We start from the raw sequence: 18,819 nt of genomic DNA, 5'->3' as shown, positions 1-18,819 counted from the left end.
TATTTGCTGCCTGCGTGAGTCTTATTGGGTGTTTGCTGATACGGTTTCGGTTAAGTGATGCCGGCTGGAGGCCCAAAGTGTTTTAAAAATAAAGTTACAGTAAGACATTATGAATCAAACTTGTGCTTTGAGCTCAATGCTGATGTTAGCATTTAGCATCACACGAGCATTACCAGATTAGACTGATTTCATCATGAAATAAGTCACTTGAAAAATCATACCAGCAGTAAAATTGCTGGAAATAAACAACAAATCTAACCTTGTTTTATAATTAGGCTCTAAACTCTGTGAGATTGGCTCTTTGTGCTAAATGCTATCAGCGTGCTAACACACTCACAATGACAATGCTGTCTGAAATAGCATTTCTTAATAATCTTAGTTTAAAAATATCGAATTATTCCATGTAGTTAATAATGTCTTAAATCCGTAGAACCGGTAGAATACCATCTATAAGTCTACACACTGAATTCTAAATTTAACCTCCAAACATTTGTAATGCTGGTATGCAAAGCACTCAAACTCGGCCTTCATTTGGCGGCTGTTCGTTTCCCACTGAGGTTGTCTGTGTGTGAAGGACGTACTTCAGGGTGGAGAGGCCTTGCTGGGAGAAGGGCAGTCCAATACTTTTAAAGAGATGTGGTACTCTACTCAACTAGGAAAATATTTGAGAAATGTGCAGGCAGAGCCCAGACCGGACGTTTTTGTCATCTCTGTTCATTCTCTCCTGAAAACTGTCAAACAGGATTGTATTAATCATCCGGTATTAGAGGGGATTTCCTTTCTCCCTAAACTCAGATGTCACTGTGTCATCGGGAGGGTGTGAATTGAAGTACAAGTATATTTAGGTGAAGCGGACTGATGCAGGGTGCGTACATGACTGTCTTCTGTCACTTCTCTTAAATCGACACTTTGTACTTTCCCCTTTGTGTTTGGTTAATCCTGGTTGCCTCAGACGCAGAGGACAGGAAGAGACACAGAATAAACACTTGTTTGGACTAGATGTTCAAGTCTAAACAAGCACAAATTAATTATGAACCAAAGAAAGACTCAAACCTTTACTACATATTGTTGACCAGAGGCTACAGAAAGTCTTTTGACCTTCCCATTGGCAAACAGTTTGCTTTTTAATCATTGTTTATCTGATGTATTGTGATTATTATGCATTTATAGGCAACTTAAGATATACATTTTATGTACTGCTACTTTACTTAATAAATCCATTTTTAAGATACTTTATACTTTTTAATCCACTACATTTATTTGAGAGCTGGTTACTCTTCAGATTAAAAGTTTACACAGAACATTAGTTTGTTATTATATATTGTTAAGGGATAAACTTATATAAAGTACCAAATTACCTCCATGCTGATCGGCTACAACATTAAAACTGATGCTATAGTAATAAGAATCAGATAATGTAGTATTTTAACCTTCTGTTACTTCAGTAAAATATCTGAATATAGGTCTGAAGGATAAGTGAGGGAGGATGATCATTCTTTAGATTATCAGAAGGCCCCAATGACTGCACACTCCAGCAATAAACCAGGAGGCAGATTGCAGATACAAATTGACCTGATGAAAATAAAATCTATTGTGTAGTTATGCAAAGCTGCAGTTACCTGGTGTAACTAATTCTACACAAACGTTATTCTTTGTGGTCGTGATGCCACCCGGTGGCCACCGGAGGACACAACAGCCTCTTCATGCTCCACTGAAGACCTGAACCAGCCAATGTTACCTCTACTACTCTGCTCCATGTAGCTCTGTTACAATGACATTTATATATACATACATATATATATATATATATATATATATATACTCATATACAGAAGAATATAATAAATAAAAAACACCAGCCTCCCCACCAGACATAAACTAAAGACAGAGATACACAAGTATTTTCTCACTTAAGTAAAAGAAGCCAAACTACAGTGTAGAACTACTCTGTTACAAATGAAAGTCAGAGAGTAAAAGTGCAAAAGTATTGGCATCAAAATATACCTAAAGTACAAAAAAGTAGGCTAGTCATCATGCAAAATGGTCTAGAATGATTTATTTTACATTGATATATCATTATTGATGCATTCATGTGTCCATCATTTTCTACCATATTCTTTCATATTTTAAAGGATGCTTTTCTAAACCTTTTCCTCTGCTACATATAGATAATAATAGAAGCAATAGTAGTAATAATAATAACAAAAAGTGTATTTTAACTGAGGTGAATGGAAGCTGCACCCCCACACAAACCTTTTTGATTTAATCTATTTGAATCCCTGAAAGGCGGAGACATGTGGGCAGCAGTTGGAGCTAATCTGTTGCCTTAAACTTGATCAAATTCAGATCATGTTCAACATTCTTTGAGAGTTTCTGTACTTTTCTTTTGACCTCGTCTTTTAACTCATCATCGTCTCACCAGACTTCACGGCAGACATCTTCCCTCGTTATCTAATTGCACAAAAGCTAGCGGCTAAATCTGACATTGACTTTTGTGGTTTTGAGTGAAATGTCAAAAGCTATTAGAGGATTGACCGAGTACAGCCTCTAGCCGTTAGCATGGGCTTAGATGGGATTGATTTCTTCTTGCTGCCCCTTTTCTCTCTGTATTGGTTTATTGTTAATATTATATTTATTTCAATATGTTGTAATATTTTAGGTTATTCAGTTTGCTGAGTAACTATTTAGTTTACGTATACCGATAGACTTATAGCCTACTAGAGGGATAAACTAGAGCTAGTGCTGTGTTGTTGATTTTGTTTTTTTAGGAGGAAATTAGCTTTAATATTAAGTACAATAGCCTCATTAAATGGAAATATTTATGTTTGATATCGTCATAATACTAGTAGAGAGATAGAGAGACTGAATATAGCTCAGAATTCACAACAGGCATTGCATAATTGAATATCCAACACAGTCTAACTGTTGATTTCTGTACATGGACGTGAATTTTCCCTTTTTTTCTGTGTCGTCCAGCAACGACTGTATTTCAGTTGGAAGTGAACAGTTTAGTAAAATTAAAAAACTTGAAAAATATTGCTTGATTTCTGAACTGAACAAAATACCACAGGAGCTGTGTAACAAATACAATATATACAAACAATACTTAGTATTTTTAAAAAGAGAGAAGGAGAGAAACAAACAGACTAAACCAAAAACAGCCCCAGTGAGCCTTTAAATGAGCAGGAAGAAGGTAAATGATGCTCCGTTCCTTACATGAGGAGGAGAGATGGTTATTACACGTTCTTCTTCTTCTCTTACATGCTGGGCTTTTTTTTGTGGTTGCCATGGCAACCACATGCATTTAAGTGAGAAGAGCTGTTCTGAGAGAGGTCGTGAAAATAAGATTGAGCATTTTGGAGAGTGGTGGTTCCATGTTTCATTTTTATTTTTCCCATCAGGAGACTCAGAGACAGAGAAAGATGTTTTTTAGGGTTTCGTCATCCTGACAGACAGACAGACAGACAGAGAGACAGACAGACAGACAGACAGACAGGCAGACAGACAGATAGAGAGACAGACAGACAGACAGACAGACTCTACTCTTATTGAGATTGATTATGTTTTCTTCACCTTCAGCATGTGGATTTTATATATCCTGCAATGTATGGATTAACTATTCTGCATCATGAGGACTTTGCTTAGAATACGTCTGTCCTTCTATTTACTGGTTTTGGTACTTTTACTGTCTTTATTTTGTGTTGTACATTAGTTTCAATGTTTAAATGATGAGCAGCAGCAGGCGGTGCAACCCAACTCCATATATCATCTATTTATAGAAAGGTCCATATGTACGCAATTTGTGAGCATCGCTGAAGTGCTGTTGAAACAGACCAGCGCTCTCTTTTCCTGATTATTTTATATGCTAATCCCATAACCCTGGGACTACATACCTCCTCCACTCACCTACTATTTGTGTGTGTGTGTGTGTGTGTGTGTGTGTGTGTGTGTGTGTGTAAAATAAAAGATAAATTAATAAAATAAACTTAATAATAAAGTTAATAAAACTTAACAAACACTGAGTCTTGAATCTTGTAAAGCCACAAGATGATCAAAGTTGAGCAGAGAAGATATTCCTGGTTACCAGGAGTGCGAGGTCAACAGAAAGAGGTCAGCTCTACAGAGAAAGGAGAAGAAAGGAGATAATCAAAGACTCAAATAGATTTAATGAGTGGAAGAAATAAATGGAGTGATGCCGATAGGAAATGTAGTGCAAGTAAAAAGTTAGTAAAAGTATTTCTCCCACTACAATAATGGCAACTTTAGACCTTTGCAGCCCTTTTACGTTTATTGTGTTACTTTATTGTATATAGAGTAAAATTTCAGAGGCACATAATCTACTTTTTACGCCACCACATTAATTTGGCAGCAATCGATACGAGATACTTTATAGGTTGTTTTATACCAACTAAATATCAGTTTATAAAATACAACATTCTCATAGATTAAAATCTGTTAAAAAATGTAAAAAATGAAAATGCTACTTACATGTTAATGTATCAGCGATCATAATAACATGTTGTAATTTGTTTGGGAGTTTTATATATATATATAATTTGTTAAAGGAGTATTTTTACACTGTAATATTGCTACTTTAATTTAAAGAAAGGGAATTGTTATATCTTCCAGCACCAAAATGCAACATAAGGTTTATGTTTATGCATCTATGTGTGTTTGCTCAGCTCTGACCAAACTAGTCTGAGCTCTGAAGTGTGTGTGTGTGTGTGTGTGTGGGTGTGAAACAGCAGGATAGCGTGCATGTGTACATTTGTCACCACTTCCAAGAATACATTAACAATTGTTCAAAGGGACACCGCAGCAGGTGTGTTGTCTACATACGCACAGTATGTATGTGTCCTTTTTATGTTAAGAATGTAGGCTATTATAACATGTGTTATAGCTGACGACTGTGTGTGTGTGTGTGTGTGTGTGTGTGTGTAGTAGTGGAAGTGTGGAGAGTGTGAGGCTGAATTCAGGAGTGAGGTCAAGTGTGTGAGCAAGAGGGAGGGGGGAGGATAGAGAGAGAGAGAGAGAGAGAGAGAGAGAGAGGATAGTGTGTTTTTTCTCACAGTCTGTCAGAGTCTGGTGGCGGTCGGGAGGGAAAACGCTAAAAGACGCCTGATTGAGGCCGGAGCCTTTTAGTCAAGTATGATGCCGACTTAAGAGGGGAGTGAAGCCCAGAGATGCTGAGGGGATACCGTTAGCCTCCAATGCTGTTTTGTCCCAAACTCCTGAATACACACCGGGTCGTGATGGGGACTGTGAGTGAGCTGTGTGCCTCCAGCTTCCAGGCATTTCTCTGCCCTACGGTGCGACCGGGGGCACCTGCTGCAGCCACAGGTGAGTGTTTTTAATACACTTAAAAAATAGAAATATGTTAGCTATTGTCTCTGAGCACTGTGTGCCTTGATAAGTAAACTCTAAATTGCATTCTCTTATAATTTTCTTTCATTTTCTCAGTTTTAAAGTGCTTTACAAATGATTTTGCCATTATTGTTATTATCACGTCTTTCCTGGTTAGACGTTGCTTTTGAGGGACTCTCGAAAGCCTAGAAATAACAAACAAAACATGCAGAGCAAGACTGGCACTAAGTGCTATCAGTGTTCAGTTGCCTTGGTGATTTTCTGTTAGGTTATCAAGACACAGAGCACTCTGTATGTGTGTGTTTGTGTGTGTGTGTAGGTGTGTGTGTGCACCATGCTGTGTTTCTGACATTTCTGTGTTCATCTACACACGAGTCAGACAAACTGTGAGTGTGTGTGTGTGTGTGTGTGTGTGTGTGTGTGTGTGTGTGTGTGTGTGTGTGTGTGTGTGATGGTGGGCTTGATTTGAGAACATGACGCACAGCCTCTGGTCCAGGATCCTGCTCTCCAGTGGGTGCTCGAGTGACATAATCTCCATCGCTGCCCACTGGTCTCCCTCTGTGCAGGTGCTTTCTCTCTGTGTCAATGTGCTCATTCAGAAGCCATTCTTACTCAATGAAAGCAGCCCCGGTGATCACACAGGTTCTTTCCACACGTTGTATATCTATTAAGAGCTCTAGCTGGACTTTCCCTTCTATTTTTATTGTTATTTTTTCTGCTTCATTATTTCTGTGTTACGTCTCAAGACCTCTGCTACCATGATGAGTTCACACATAAACCCTTCAACTGTGAAACAGATTTACTCAACAAGTTGTATTATATCTTCCTTTGTGTCTATGTTATTTTATTAGTATTATTAGTATACTTGTATTTTAGCATCTGTCTTACTTTCTCTACTTTCCTCTTTTTATTCTTTCATTCATTTTGTCTTTTTTATTCATTTTTCTTTTCCCCATACAATCATACACATAAACAAGTGTGTCATATCTTATGGATTTCCCCTAAAACATGATTTACATTCACAATCACTAAAGAGTTGGATCATTTTCTCACTCGTCTTGCAGATAGTTTGGGTTTAACTTCGTCCAAATTTTGTGAGAGATTTGTGTCTCCATCTCAAATTCTCTTTCCATGAACAGCGTCCCTGTTACTCTGGATAATCCACAGACCTCACTGTCAACTGTTCAACTATTTATACCAAAATAAAAAAACCACGTCTGTTGTATTTGGGTGAGCTGACCCTTTAAAAGACTAAAATGCAGCAGTTCTTCTTCCCCATCCGTCCTCAGCATATCCTGTTTTTGGTGTGTCCAAACTCTGAATAAAGCACTGATTCAAGCGCACAGCTGCAATCCTTTCCTCTATCCTTCCCTACATCCTCTCCTCTCGCTTCCTCTTTCCCTCACACACAAGCCACCGATCGGCTGATATCAAATTCTTCCCTCTTCACACTCATTTATATAAATGTGTCTGTCTTCTTCAGCAGGTGGGAAGTTGTTTTCTTTGTTACTTGTTGAGTTGTGTTTCCTCTTCCTGCTTCTAATGAATTCCTTTCACTACTTTGTACAGAACAGGGTGGAGTGCTGAAACTGGATTAAAGTGGAGCATTTACACTTATCCTCAGGCAACGATACGTTCAATCTGCTGTTGTGAGCATGCGGCTACACCCATATACAGATAGACAAACACAGATTCAAGCATGCAAACGCATTTCTCCTTTTCTCTCTACACACGTAATGGAACAGACAGACAGACAAATAGACAGATAGACAGATAAATAGATAAATAGACAGCTATATATATAGACAGACAGACAGATGGATGGATAACTACGTGTACAGATATCAGTTTGTGTCTATCCGCTCTCTGATTGGCTGCTGCCGTTGAAGCCCCGCCCAGGCCATCCTGCCCCAACACCGGCTGTCTCTCCACAGTTGTCATTAACTGCCAGTCTAACGGTAACTGGGGAAATACAGACACATTTAGAGCTATAAAGTTACTTTAAAGTGTAATATTTAGCGCTGTTCTTCACCCCGGCGTCGAACAACATCACAGATATGGTTTTAAAGTCGGAAGACGGAGTTGGTGAGTTGGCCTGCTTTAGTTAATTTAAACTAGCTAACCTACAAGCTAACCAGTTTAGCCAACTAACGTTAGCTAATGTAACGTCTAACGCTATGTGTAATTGAAGTGTATATACCTGCTAGTTTAACACTAATATGTTTTGGCATTTAGTTTCCTCATCTGACTGTTAATGCTCTTTATAAACTGGCACAAGGGATCCATTATTATTACTCTAGATTGAGGCCAGAGCTCATGGGGGGTTGTGCTTATTGTGCAGCACTTTATATAGTTCATGTGCCTATAAATACAATCAATGCACCCATTTATCGGGTGGAAATCAGTTGGCTGGGCTACAGGCTCCTCTCTGCTCGTTTTGCCCACAACTTGTGACCAAAGTGATGGACACTGGAGGTTTGTGGAGAGACAGTAAAAAGGACTATAACTTTGATTATAAATCAGTTTCCTCACAGCTACACTAGTGTTTCCTTCTGGTAACTTGAGCCACTCTTACAAGATGTGCTTTATGGTGAGGGAAACCTGTCCAAACAGATCACCAAATGTCATTTAAATTAAGATGGAAAAAGCTTTAAAAATGGACTTCCAATACCATAAACTGTTCCAGCAAGGTAGCTGCCGTCAAGAGGGAAATATCAGAACTTCCACCAGCACAGGAAGCTTTTCTTCGCGGGTTTCCACTTAACAAAGTAACTGGTACCTTATTTTGAAGCATTATAATACCGGTAGTCCATTTAGATTTTTCCTCACCTGACAGATACTTTACCACCCTGAGAGACCAGCTCAAGTTTTCATAACTGTCGCTTACAAGGATGTTTTTTTTTTTCAAGGCACAGTTTGTTCTCCCTGTCTGCTTGGATTTGTTTCTGCATCCTTACTGGACTTTGGAGCCTTACGGCTGTGTGAATGCAAAATCAGTCACCAGGGGAGTTTACCATAACCACGGGATTATGGCACTTTGTTGAGCTTGTTATCCTCGGGGGCCAGGGAACGTTGAAATGCACAATTATCGCCTTGTGAACATTGAAATGGACATTTTTGGCCGTGTGAACTGCAAGAGGCCGATCATTGCCTCGGGTCCTGGGTCAGCTGCAGTCCTGTGGATGAAATAATGAGACCAACAAATGAGGGAGCTGCTGTTGTTGGTGTTGTGTGACGTTTTCTATGAGCAACCACATGTGATAAGCAGAAGAGAATGACATATTTAATTCTACCAGAACAGAGAGCTCTTGTTTAGTGGTTTGTTATTTCTTGCATTTTGGTTGTTGCTGGTGTCCAGATGTGTGCACCCTCTGTGGCTCTCTACCTTCTCTCTCTCTGGGACACCAGTGTCCACGTGGGGGAGCCTGTTGTTTGATACTGAGTGAAGGAGGGAGGAGTCAAGATGGACAGAGGGAGGTGGGGGAGAGAGAGATGGGAGTTCAAGGGTTTTCTCCTCACACACACACACTTGTCCTCATCTTCATTTAGCTGCCGGCCTGCTCTCCTCCTTTCCCCTCTGCTGGAATGAGGCCCTGAGGATTAAGAAGCAGGGAGGCTGGACTAGAGGACCACAGGATTGGGATTGGGATCATTGGAGGGCTCGGGCAGGACTGGATTATTTTTGAAAATACCAGATTGGACTGCAGGCTGTGTACAGTGTCCACAGGCTGTTTTGTACTGGGAATAGTGAATCTTTTTCTACTGGGACCATTGAGACCTGTGGTGAAGCTACTCAGCAGCAGATAGACGCTTTCTCTGGTATGAACCTCAGGATTATGACACAAATGTGTAGGTGTTCAGTGCGTCATCATGACTTCTGCATCAGAGCTACTTTGAAGAAATCTGAATGAGTGTGTGTGTTGTCACGTCTTCCTCAGAAAGTCATACGTGTGGTTTGAGTTGTTTTTCACGTCATTGTGTCTTCAGAGGATGTGAGCTTTAGTCCTGAATATGTTGTCCACAGCAGCTGGTCATCAGCAGCATTGCTACTTCAAGGTGTCCCATTACTAGTCAACACAAACGGACACTCGCTGACCTCCAGACTATGCAGAGCAGCTGGTGGAAGACACATGATGTTATTTACGTCGGAATGTGTGTGTGTGTGTGTGTGTGTGTGTGTGTGTGTGTGTTTGTTTGCTTGAGAGGAGGATGAATGACACGGCAGAGTTTCGTTAGTCTTATTTCCTCTCTCTAAATTAAAAGCCATAGAGAGGAAGTGAGTGTGAATGTCAGTTTCACTGCCTCTCTCCGCTCACAATGCTGCGTTATTCTCGTCCTCCGGGTTATAATAAGAGCTGTGGGTTATGTGTACGTGATGAGCGAGTGCGTCACTGTCTGTGTGTCCAGTATGTAAATAATATCACTATCCGAGGCTGTGGCGCGTGTCACGCCACCTCGGACTTTAGGCCGACTTAATTTGCCTTTACAGTGAGAGGTGTCTGTCCTGACAGAGTTTGAAGGGTTTACAATATGAATCATTTCTACATTTGTACTGTACAACTGAAACTTGTAGTCGATTAATTTACTAGTTGATTGTTATTTATCTGCAACAGTTTATATTATCAGTTAAACCTTGGATAAACGTTTGGGTTTTCTTCGGTGGAAAAACAAACATTTTGTCAATTTGGCCTATTTTATTACATTTTATAGACCAAATGATTATTAATTGATTAATCAAGAAATGAGATAAGATAAGCCTTTATTGATGCCCAGCACAAGAATACCCTGTCTACTCCATCTGCTGAAGAAGACTGTGACATGTGGTTGAAAGCTCTTTCGAAACCTAATAAGTTGACCTTGAGTCAGGATTTCTTTTGTCCAACGTGCATCTTAAAGTGCCAAATGCTATAATTAAGTGCCTCAAATGTCCCTATCGTTAAACAGACTTCTGTTTGTGAAGTTGTAAAAACATGTTAAAGTTTCTTGCAGTTTTTAATGGTTAGACATTGAAGGCCAATAACTCGACATGTCCTCTGTGGCTCCTTGTTACTCCGTATAATTTAGAACAGCAGTTAAAGTTGACAGGGCAGAGGTGTGATGTGTGAAACATGCAATATGCCGATCAGCCCAATAACTCCACGTGCTGCTTTCCCTCTTTTACTGCTGGAATGTAATCTTCCTTTTTTCTTCTTCAGAAAAGCCACAAGTCAGTGACTAACAGAGCCACGTTCACCTTATCGTTCCTCTGCAGATCTCATGCTCAGGAACTTCTGCTCTATCAGAGTACACACTTGTTCATGCACAGTTAAGGGTGTGTATTAAATATGAGGCGGCATGGACATTTGAGCTTAACAAGTACAGTAAGATGTCAAATCTAATTTAGCCTTTTCAAACCACGTTTCTTCTGTTTAGTATATGTTTGCTAAACAGCCTGAACCAGGCTAAATTCTGGTGTGTGTGTGTGTGTGTGTATATAATGGTTGTATTTGAGTGCTACCTGTCTGTCTCTCCTCAGTGCCCGATGACCTCAGTCCAGAGGAGAGACAGGAGCTGGAAAGCATCCGCTGCAGAAAACAAGAGCTGCTGCAGGACATACAAGTAATAACACACTCTCCACTCCCTTTACACCTTTCATTTATTTATTCAGTGTGTTCAACCTTCATCTGGAGTTCCAGCTTCGTGGCCGTGTTTCTGTTTTCTGTCCTCAGTTAGCACCGCTTGGACTAAATGCTTTCTCAACAGGGCGGCCGTGAAAGGGGAGTTTGTTTTTGTCCCGTCTGTGAAACCCTGCGGCTGTCTGGACTGTTGAGCTCTTTCTCTTTAACAGTTCTTTAAAGGACAGGAACAGGGAATTTTGTTCCAAAAACACCCATTTTGGAAGATATCCACCTGATTTGTCTGAAGCCTCGTATCGACCTCAGTTAAAAGTTTCAATACATTTTTTTTTAAGGCGTACTTGAAAAGTTGTAAATCTATCCTTTAACCATTTTGATTATTTCAGAGAAGTGCTAAATCACACAGTGCATTGTTTGCTTTTCAATTTGTATTTCTTTGTCTGACTGTCGCATTGTTCTGTGTGTGTGTGTGTGTGTGTGTGACCGACCACTAGAGCGTTACTGTAAGCATTCAAGACAGATGATCCTCTTTGTGTGGTGTGCATGTGTACGAGAGGGGTGGACCACATGTGTATGTGTCCTCCAGCTCTCTCTTTCTCTGCCTGGAGGGACAGTTTGACCCGCTACCTCAGTCCCCATTAAACCTTAAATAAATTAGTGGGATTGTCTGTATCAGCTCTTTATCTGGCAAATGTGTTTTGCTGAAAGTTGATGACCTTTCACCCAGCCAGCATCTCATAAGCATGTGACCCTTTGTCCAAGTCTCCTTCTCCAAGTGTTGGATTGAATCATCATAAATATCTGTCGATATATTTTCATTACAGCTGAGACAGTTTGACAATACAGGAAAATCAAACGTGAACTATTTTAATAAGTAATTGTTAATTCATTTCTCAAGCTTAAAATCTTCCAAATTCCTTAGTTTCAGTTTGTCAATTGTTTTTGTGATAATAAACTGAACATTTTGGGGTTTTGGACTGTTGGTAGAGCAATTCATGACATCAACATTCGCATGTTGTTCTTGCACTATTTTCTGACATTTTATAGACCAAACATATAAAAGACTAACCAAGGAAATAATTGATAAATTGATAATGGAAAAATAATTATTAGTTACAACCCTTGTTTTCTGTCAATTATTTCCTAATTAACTGTTGATAAAATTAACTTATTTTGCCCGACTAACAAAAGTCAAAGATATTCAATTATAAAGTGAAAACATTAGAGAGTCTTTAACCAGAAAATATGATGCGTGTTTGCTTGATACACGACTTACAGATAACGTTTTTATTTACATTGTTGCTGACTAATCCAATCACTTGGTTCACTGATCATTTGAGCGGTTAATTCAGAGTATAATTAGTATTTTATCTCTGTGTTTTTACTTATGCAGCTGCACACTGAGGGACATAAAGATATAAGATAAACATCTGTTGTAGTTTTAAGTACCAGATGTCTTCATTCCTTACCAAACAAAAAGATTCAAGAAAGGATTTAGAACAGGATTCATTCGATAAAATCCTATGAAAACCTCATCACTGGTCTACAGTCAGCATGGTGAGCATCTAAAACACACACACACACACACACACAAAGACGAACACACACGGCCTCAGGGCAGCAACACTGTGCGACTAGATTGATGGAGTTTATTACCGAGGTCGACTCTCGTTCTCTCCTCTAAGCCCCGCCTTGTGTTGCCCTGGGGGGGGGGGGAGGCTGATGGGTAATGAGCCGTGAAATATTCCAGTAATGGAGACGGAGGATGCTGTAACCATAGAAACGCACATGTAGGAAACCAGACGAGTGAACTTATTTACCTTGTTCGCCTGGTTTTCACACACATTACATCACTACACACACACACACACTCTGAGAGTTGGAGATGCTTGTAGCTCTAATCCGAGCCTCGTCTGCTTTTTTCTATAATTATCTCAATTCATGATCTTTTCTGCTGAGCTCAGTGTTTCTCCATCTGTTGCTTTCCTCCCGTAACCTCTGAGCTCTAAGTCTTTGATCCGGCATATTCCCGCCTCCCCACCAGTGTGACACTCAAGCAGCCCGGGGGGGGGGGGGCGTGGGTAGGCCGTCTGATGAATCTGGGTCAACACAGGGGAGAGGAGGAGCTGGGAGACGGAAACACTCTGACCCCAGAACAGGTGCTACAGATCCCAGAGAGGGTTTTCTGCAGAGGGCGGTCTGTGAGAGAGTGCATCATGTCTGTACTTTTAGTTTTTCTGGGTCATCTCTTCTGTAAGAAGTGTCTGGATGTGTAGCCGGAACAGACAAAAGAAAAGTACCTCCAGAGGTTAATGTGAAACATCACACATCACATGTATCGTTGTGTCTGCTCTCTCATTCATCTCTCTCTCTCTCTCTGTGCTGTCAGAGGCTGAAGGATGAGATAGCAGACGTGACCAATGAGATTGAAAGCCTGGGTCTGACTGAAGAGAGGTAAAGTATCTCTCAACCATTCTCTCTTTGTGCGTGGGCAGCTGTGGTCCACTCAGCCTTTGTTTGAGTGGAAAGACAGAAAGATCTGCTTTACACTCATAACACAGTCCACTGTTTTAGGGCTGCAACTAGAGACTGTTTACATTATTGAGTATTCTGTCGAATACTTTGCCTAATGATAGTTTAACGCCATAAAATGTTAGAAAATAGGAAAATCTCTTTTCCCCAGAGCCCAATGTGAAGTTTTCAAATTGCTTATTTTGTCTGACCAACAGTTCAGAACCAAAAGATATTCGGTCGTAAATATTCCAAACACAAGGTCCACTTACCCGACTATTCTGGGAGCTTTCAACCGTATTGGAAGCTTCTTCAGCTGAAGAGGGCTTTAGGAAAAGTGCCCCCGAGGTAGAGAATAAACATCCTCACACAAAGATATTCAGTTTGCTATGAAGAAAAACAGAGAAAAGCAACAAAGCCTCACACGTGAGAAGCTGAAACTACTGAATGTTTCTCCTGATAAAGCCATGAACTACGTTTCTGTTCTTTTTAATTGGTTTCAGGAAAAGCATGCAGAGGAACAAACAGATGGCCATGGGCCGAAAGAAGTTCAACATGGACCCCAAGAAGGTGAGAACAAACGAGGCTCTTCCTTCTTCATGTAACACATAAGTGTTGAGCTGCCAACTAACCATTATTTTCTTGTCCGTTAATGTCGGGATTGTTTTTACTTGTTATTCGGATCTTTTGAAGAAGTTAATATCCGGTGTGTTTGTCATTTCAGTGAATGATGTTCAGAGTTGTTTCTGATTTTCAGGGGATTCGCTTCTTGATTGACAGCTCCCTGCTGAAAAACACCAGCGATGACATCGCCCAGTTTCTCTACAAGGGCGAAGGGCTCAATAAGACCGCTATCGGCGACTACTTAGGGGAGAGGTGAGCGATACTAATGACGTCCTCTCCAACTGGTCATTTCTCAGAGCAGACATTTTGATACGTCATAGTGCGACAGAGCCATCGTGCTTTTCCAGAGGTGACGTGTTCAAAATGATGATTAATGATAACGGACCCAGACGACCCATTCCTGTGTGTGTGTGTGTGTGTCGTGCAGAGATGACTTCAACATCGAGGTTCTGCACGCCTTCCTGGTGTTGCACGAGTTTTCGGACCTGAACCTGGTTCAGGCTCTCAGGCAGTTCCTGTGGAGCTTCCGGCTGCCCGGTGAGGCTCAGAAGATCGACCGCATGATGGAGGCGTTCGCCCTGCGGTACTGTCGCTGTAACCCCGGAGTGTTTCAGAGCACAGGTGTGTTCAGAAGAGGGGGAGTTTATCGTGTCAAAAATCTAAATGATTGAAATCAGCTAATAGTACTGAGAATCATACAATTATTAAAACACACACACTCTGTCTTCTTCTACAGATACCTGTTACGTGTTGTCGTTCGCTGTGATCATGTTGAACACCAGTCTACACAACCCCAACGTGAAGGACAAACCCTCCGTTCAGAGGTTCACCGCGATGAACAGAGGCATCAACGACGGGGGAGACCTCCCGGAGGAGCTACTCAGAGTGAGATACGCTTATTGTCGTTACACACACAAAAGTACTACGACAGAAACACAGCGGTTTGATTTGCTTTGAGGAATTGTTCATGTCACACTGTGATTCCAGTTGATTTTAAGTCTACTTCTGGTAAATGAAATGTCTAAAAAAAACTATTTAACATGACAAATGTCGCATGAAAAAGTAGCTGTATCTTTATTTAAGAACTGTATTTAAATAACAACATCAAAGTATCAGCATTAAAATAAACTTAATGTACTGAAAGTGTGAAGGCAGGGTACTGTTACTGCTGAGAGACTTAACACATCAAAACATCATCATTAGTAACTGATTATATTTAGTATTCATAATCTGAAATTGCAAAGTAAGTAAAGCTGTAAAAAATACATGAAGTGGAATGAAAAGTACAATATCTGGCCCTGAAATGTAGTGGAGTAGATGTACAAAGTAGCACATAAAATGAAAAATACTCAAGGAAAGAACAAGTACTTGAGTAAATGTACTTTGTCTCCCGTCTGTGTAGAACCTGTACGACAGTATCAAGAACGAACCCTTTAAGATCCCCGAGGACGACGGGAACGATCTCACACACACCTTCTTCAACCCCGACAGAGAGGGATGGCTGCTGAAACTCGGTGCGTGCATCCAAGTGGTGTGAAAGTCACTGAACAGAAATATAAAGGCAATGCTTTGATTACCGCCCCTGTGTTTCAGGAGGTGAATTTAAAGATTGAAGATTTTATCTATGCACATAAATAGTGTTTTTTTATTTAAATACTGTACACTCACACAGATTTAGCCAGATTTGTGACCAGAATTTGAGAGAATTAACGTTCGTTAACAGAATGGGAGCAAAAACAAGTGTTGCATTTGTGTTTTTGTTCATTTCATTTAACTCCTCCAGCATTGGTCCTGGTGCGTTAGTCACTGTGAGCTGGACGGCCCTCTAGTGGACTATGTTTGTAACAGCACCTTCAACATGAGGACAGACTGGTGTTGAAGTTTTGTTCAATTCTTTTGTTGACGTTGTTCTTGTTTGTTTGTGTTTCATGGGTTGTGACTCCAGGAGGTATGTACCCCTAAACTCTGAGCTTTGATGCGCTGCTTTGCTTCTGCCCCCCCCCCCACTGGCTGTGTGTGCTTTTGCCCTCACATCACAACTTGATCAGCTTGTATGCTGTTCAGAAGTAGTTTCACATCTCTTTCTATCTGCTGGCACCTGACCCACGTTTTAACCTCTGCTTCCATCTCTGCGCTCAGCAGCCTTTGTCTGTATGTAACCTGCTGATTTGTGCTTCAGAGTCGTCAAATGACGTCCATCTTTGTGCTCCGACCACTTAAGTCTTGTGTCCTTACTGAAGTCGTAGCTCACCCGTAGTCTCTCCTCAGGTGGACGGGTGAAGACCTGGAAGAGACGCTGGTTCATTCTCACAGATAACTGCCTCTACTACTTTGAATACACCACTGTAAGTAATAACAGAGCAGAGGTATCCGATAAATAATGCATGTTGCCTCAAGTCAGTACTTGGATGTATTGTGTCTCTCTGCTGTTTTCAAGGACAAAGAACCCAGAGGAATTATTCCACTGGAAAATCTGAATATCAGAGAAGTCGATGACTCGAAGAAACCGGTGAACTCTTTATTCTCTCTTCTCTTTCTGACACATTCTGTAATTGTACAATTTATTTTTCTTATCACGTGAGAAAAGAGAGATGGAAATGGCAGATCTTGATAAATATAAAACTGTATGCAAAGATGCAAAAAAGCTGCTGACTAGATGCAAAAAATAGTGTAAATATAAACAAAGTTCAAATTAAGCAGTAAATTGCTGATGTCTTTAATATGTCGCCTCTATCCCCCATTAAATGCCGATACTCTATGTATCTTGCACCTATTGTGGTTGGATATCCATTAGTTCTTTAATTAATTCTTTGTTTCCCTCTTTAAAACATGTCCAGTGTTAACCAAGCAGCATTTCACCAAGAATTGTTTAAATATAAATATTTTAATAATTTGTTTCCTGTAAATCTCCTGGCGCTTCTTGCTGGTTGTGCTTCCCTCACAGAACTGCTTCGAGCTCTTAATCTCGGACCACAGAGATCAGGTGATCAAAGCCTGCAAGACGGAGGCAGACGGACGCGTCGTCGAGGGAAATCACACTTTTTACAGAATCTCCGCCCCGACCGCCGAGGAGAAGGACGAGTGGATCAACAGCATCAAGTGAGCCACTTTTTAAACCCTCTCCTACAGGTGATCGGTGTGAAGTCTCCTTATCTAACCCTCCTCCTTCCTCCACCTGCAGAGCCGCCATCAGCAAAGACCCGTTCTACGAGATGCTGGCTGCTCGGAAGAAGAAGGTCTCGTCTCTGAAGGGTCTGTAGAGCCGCTGAGGATTCATCGGGGAAAGGTTTCGACTGAATGCAGCCGAGTGGAAGTGGACCCGATTCTTCAGTGACGCTTGGACCTGACGGAGGATTCGGCTCTTAAAGAAGCTCTTCCTTTGTCACATTTTGAACCGACGCACCTTCAGTACCGACGGCTCGTTCTCTGCAGGTTTTGCCCTTTTTGTTTAAAGTGTACTTTCCCACCTAGAGACCTTTTTGAACACTCTACTTCCCTCTGGTTAGCACTCCCACTCCTCCTACAATCTGCTGTGTGTCTGATTCCCCTCAGAGCCACGTCATTCAGACCGTTTGCTCTGCTGTGGTACAAAGAGTCTCTACAGGAGACGTTTCCAGTCAGAATTAACTCCAACACGAGGTGAGAGAAAGACGGCTGCTGATGTTTGATAAAAAAAAAACTTTCTACACCTTTTTGAAAGACGCGTTACAACAGGAGGAGGATGGGAACAGCTGATGAATGAATCACGTCGTACATTCATGTGATTCAGAAAACACTGAACGCTGGACTTTATGGTTTGATTTAAAAAAAAAAAAAGCTCTTTTCTAAGCCTGCTTTCTTACTGCTGTTGGTCTCGTCAAAGCGCTGTTAATGAAGGAGATGCCTAAATAACTAAATATTTATTTATCCAGATTTCTTGTAATTTATTGTTTTGAGTTTTGTCTCATTAAACGTTTGCAAACCAACATTTAACTCTCTGACTTATATTCCAAACCAGGACTGGAAAATACTTTGTTACTGTAATTAAGTCATAAAATGATTTGCTTCGTTAAGTACGTTAGATTTAACACTGTTAGTCATATTGACTTCTTTCCTTTTCACTCAGACCTGTTTTTAAAATCAAATCTGGATTCTTGTGCAACATTTGGAAGATGCAGCGAGCTTCTATAAAGACTTGTAATCAGATATAAAAGTGCTCGTCTAGTGTGACTGTGCAGCGACAGCAGCTTATCATAAGATGCGGTTACTTCCCGCTTTGCTTATCTGATCACCTCACATGTAGCGATCATGATGTCGTCAAAGGCAGTGCCGGCAGATTCCTGGCAAATATTTTTCTTTCTCTACGTCAGAGGAACGCGGATGTATTTAACAAGCAGACGTGTCGCAACCCATAAATAATATCACCGTTAAGGCGAACTTTCTATATACGTCCAGCAGTTATTGATGGGGTTGTTTCTGGACGCCTGATGAATGTCCAATATTAACTCTTTGAGCTCTGTTTTGGTCTCCAACTCCGAAGAAACATCTCTGGATCTTTAGCTGCTAAATGCTCCACTACGTTCACCAGACATCTGCTGGGTTTAGTGGAACTTTTATCAATGGTTGTGCTCTCCTTTAACCTTTTAAAATAAAGCCTTGTCTTCATATATTGCAACAACGATTGAGGGTAAAAAAATCAGCCACTGCACCAAAGGTTCACACATTT

General features: G+C 40.7%; 1 protein-coding gene across 6 annotated transcripts; it reads left to right on the top strand.

Annotated features, from left to right (window-relative positions):
- Positions 1-7,302: 7,302 nt before the first annotated feature.
- On the top strand, positions 7,303-18,079 carry cyth1b (cytohesin 1b). 6 transcript variants are annotated; one of them, XR_012954630.1, is made up of 13 exons: positions 10,674-10,719; positions 10,880-10,962; positions 13,369-13,433; positions 13,994-14,060; positions 14,248-14,366; positions 14,542-14,735; positions 14,851-14,999; positions 15,517-15,629; positions 16,381-16,459; positions 16,552-16,623; positions 17,059-17,213; positions 17,296-17,546; positions 17,667-18,079. XR_012954630.1 is itself a non-coding variant. In XM_076094005.1 (12 exons), the coding sequence occupies exons 1-12, from the start codon at positions 7,422-7,424 to the stop codon at positions 17,372-17,374; spliced, it is 1,203 nt and encodes a 400-aa protein (XP_075950120.1). In that variant the 5' UTR covers positions 7,303-7,421; the 3' UTR covers positions 17,375-18,079. The 6 variants fall into 6 exon arrangements, 5 of the variants coding, with proteins under 5 accessions (XP_075950120.1, XP_075950121.1, XP_075950123.1 ...); XM_076094005.1 differs by lacking the exon at positions 10,674-10,719 and adding an exon at positions 7,303-7,449 and having other exon boundaries at positions 17,296-18,079; XM_076094006.1 differs by lacking the exon at positions 10,674-10,719 and adding an exon at positions 8,888-9,213 and having other exon boundaries at positions 17,296-18,079.
- Positions 18,080-18,819: the final 740 nt, after the last annotated feature.

This window comes from Anarhichas minor, unplaced genomic scaffold, assembly GCF_050575085.1.
Source record: "Anarhichas minor isolate MPS153535 unplaced genomic scaffold, ASM5057508v1 ptg000017l, whole genome shotgun sequence".
Lineage (NCBI taxonomy): Eukaryota > Metazoa > Chordata > Actinopteri > Perciformes > Anarhichadidae > Anarhichas > Anarhichas minor.
Note: the sequence above shows the minus strand (reverse complement) of the source record. Positions and strands in the feature narration are given on the sequence as shown.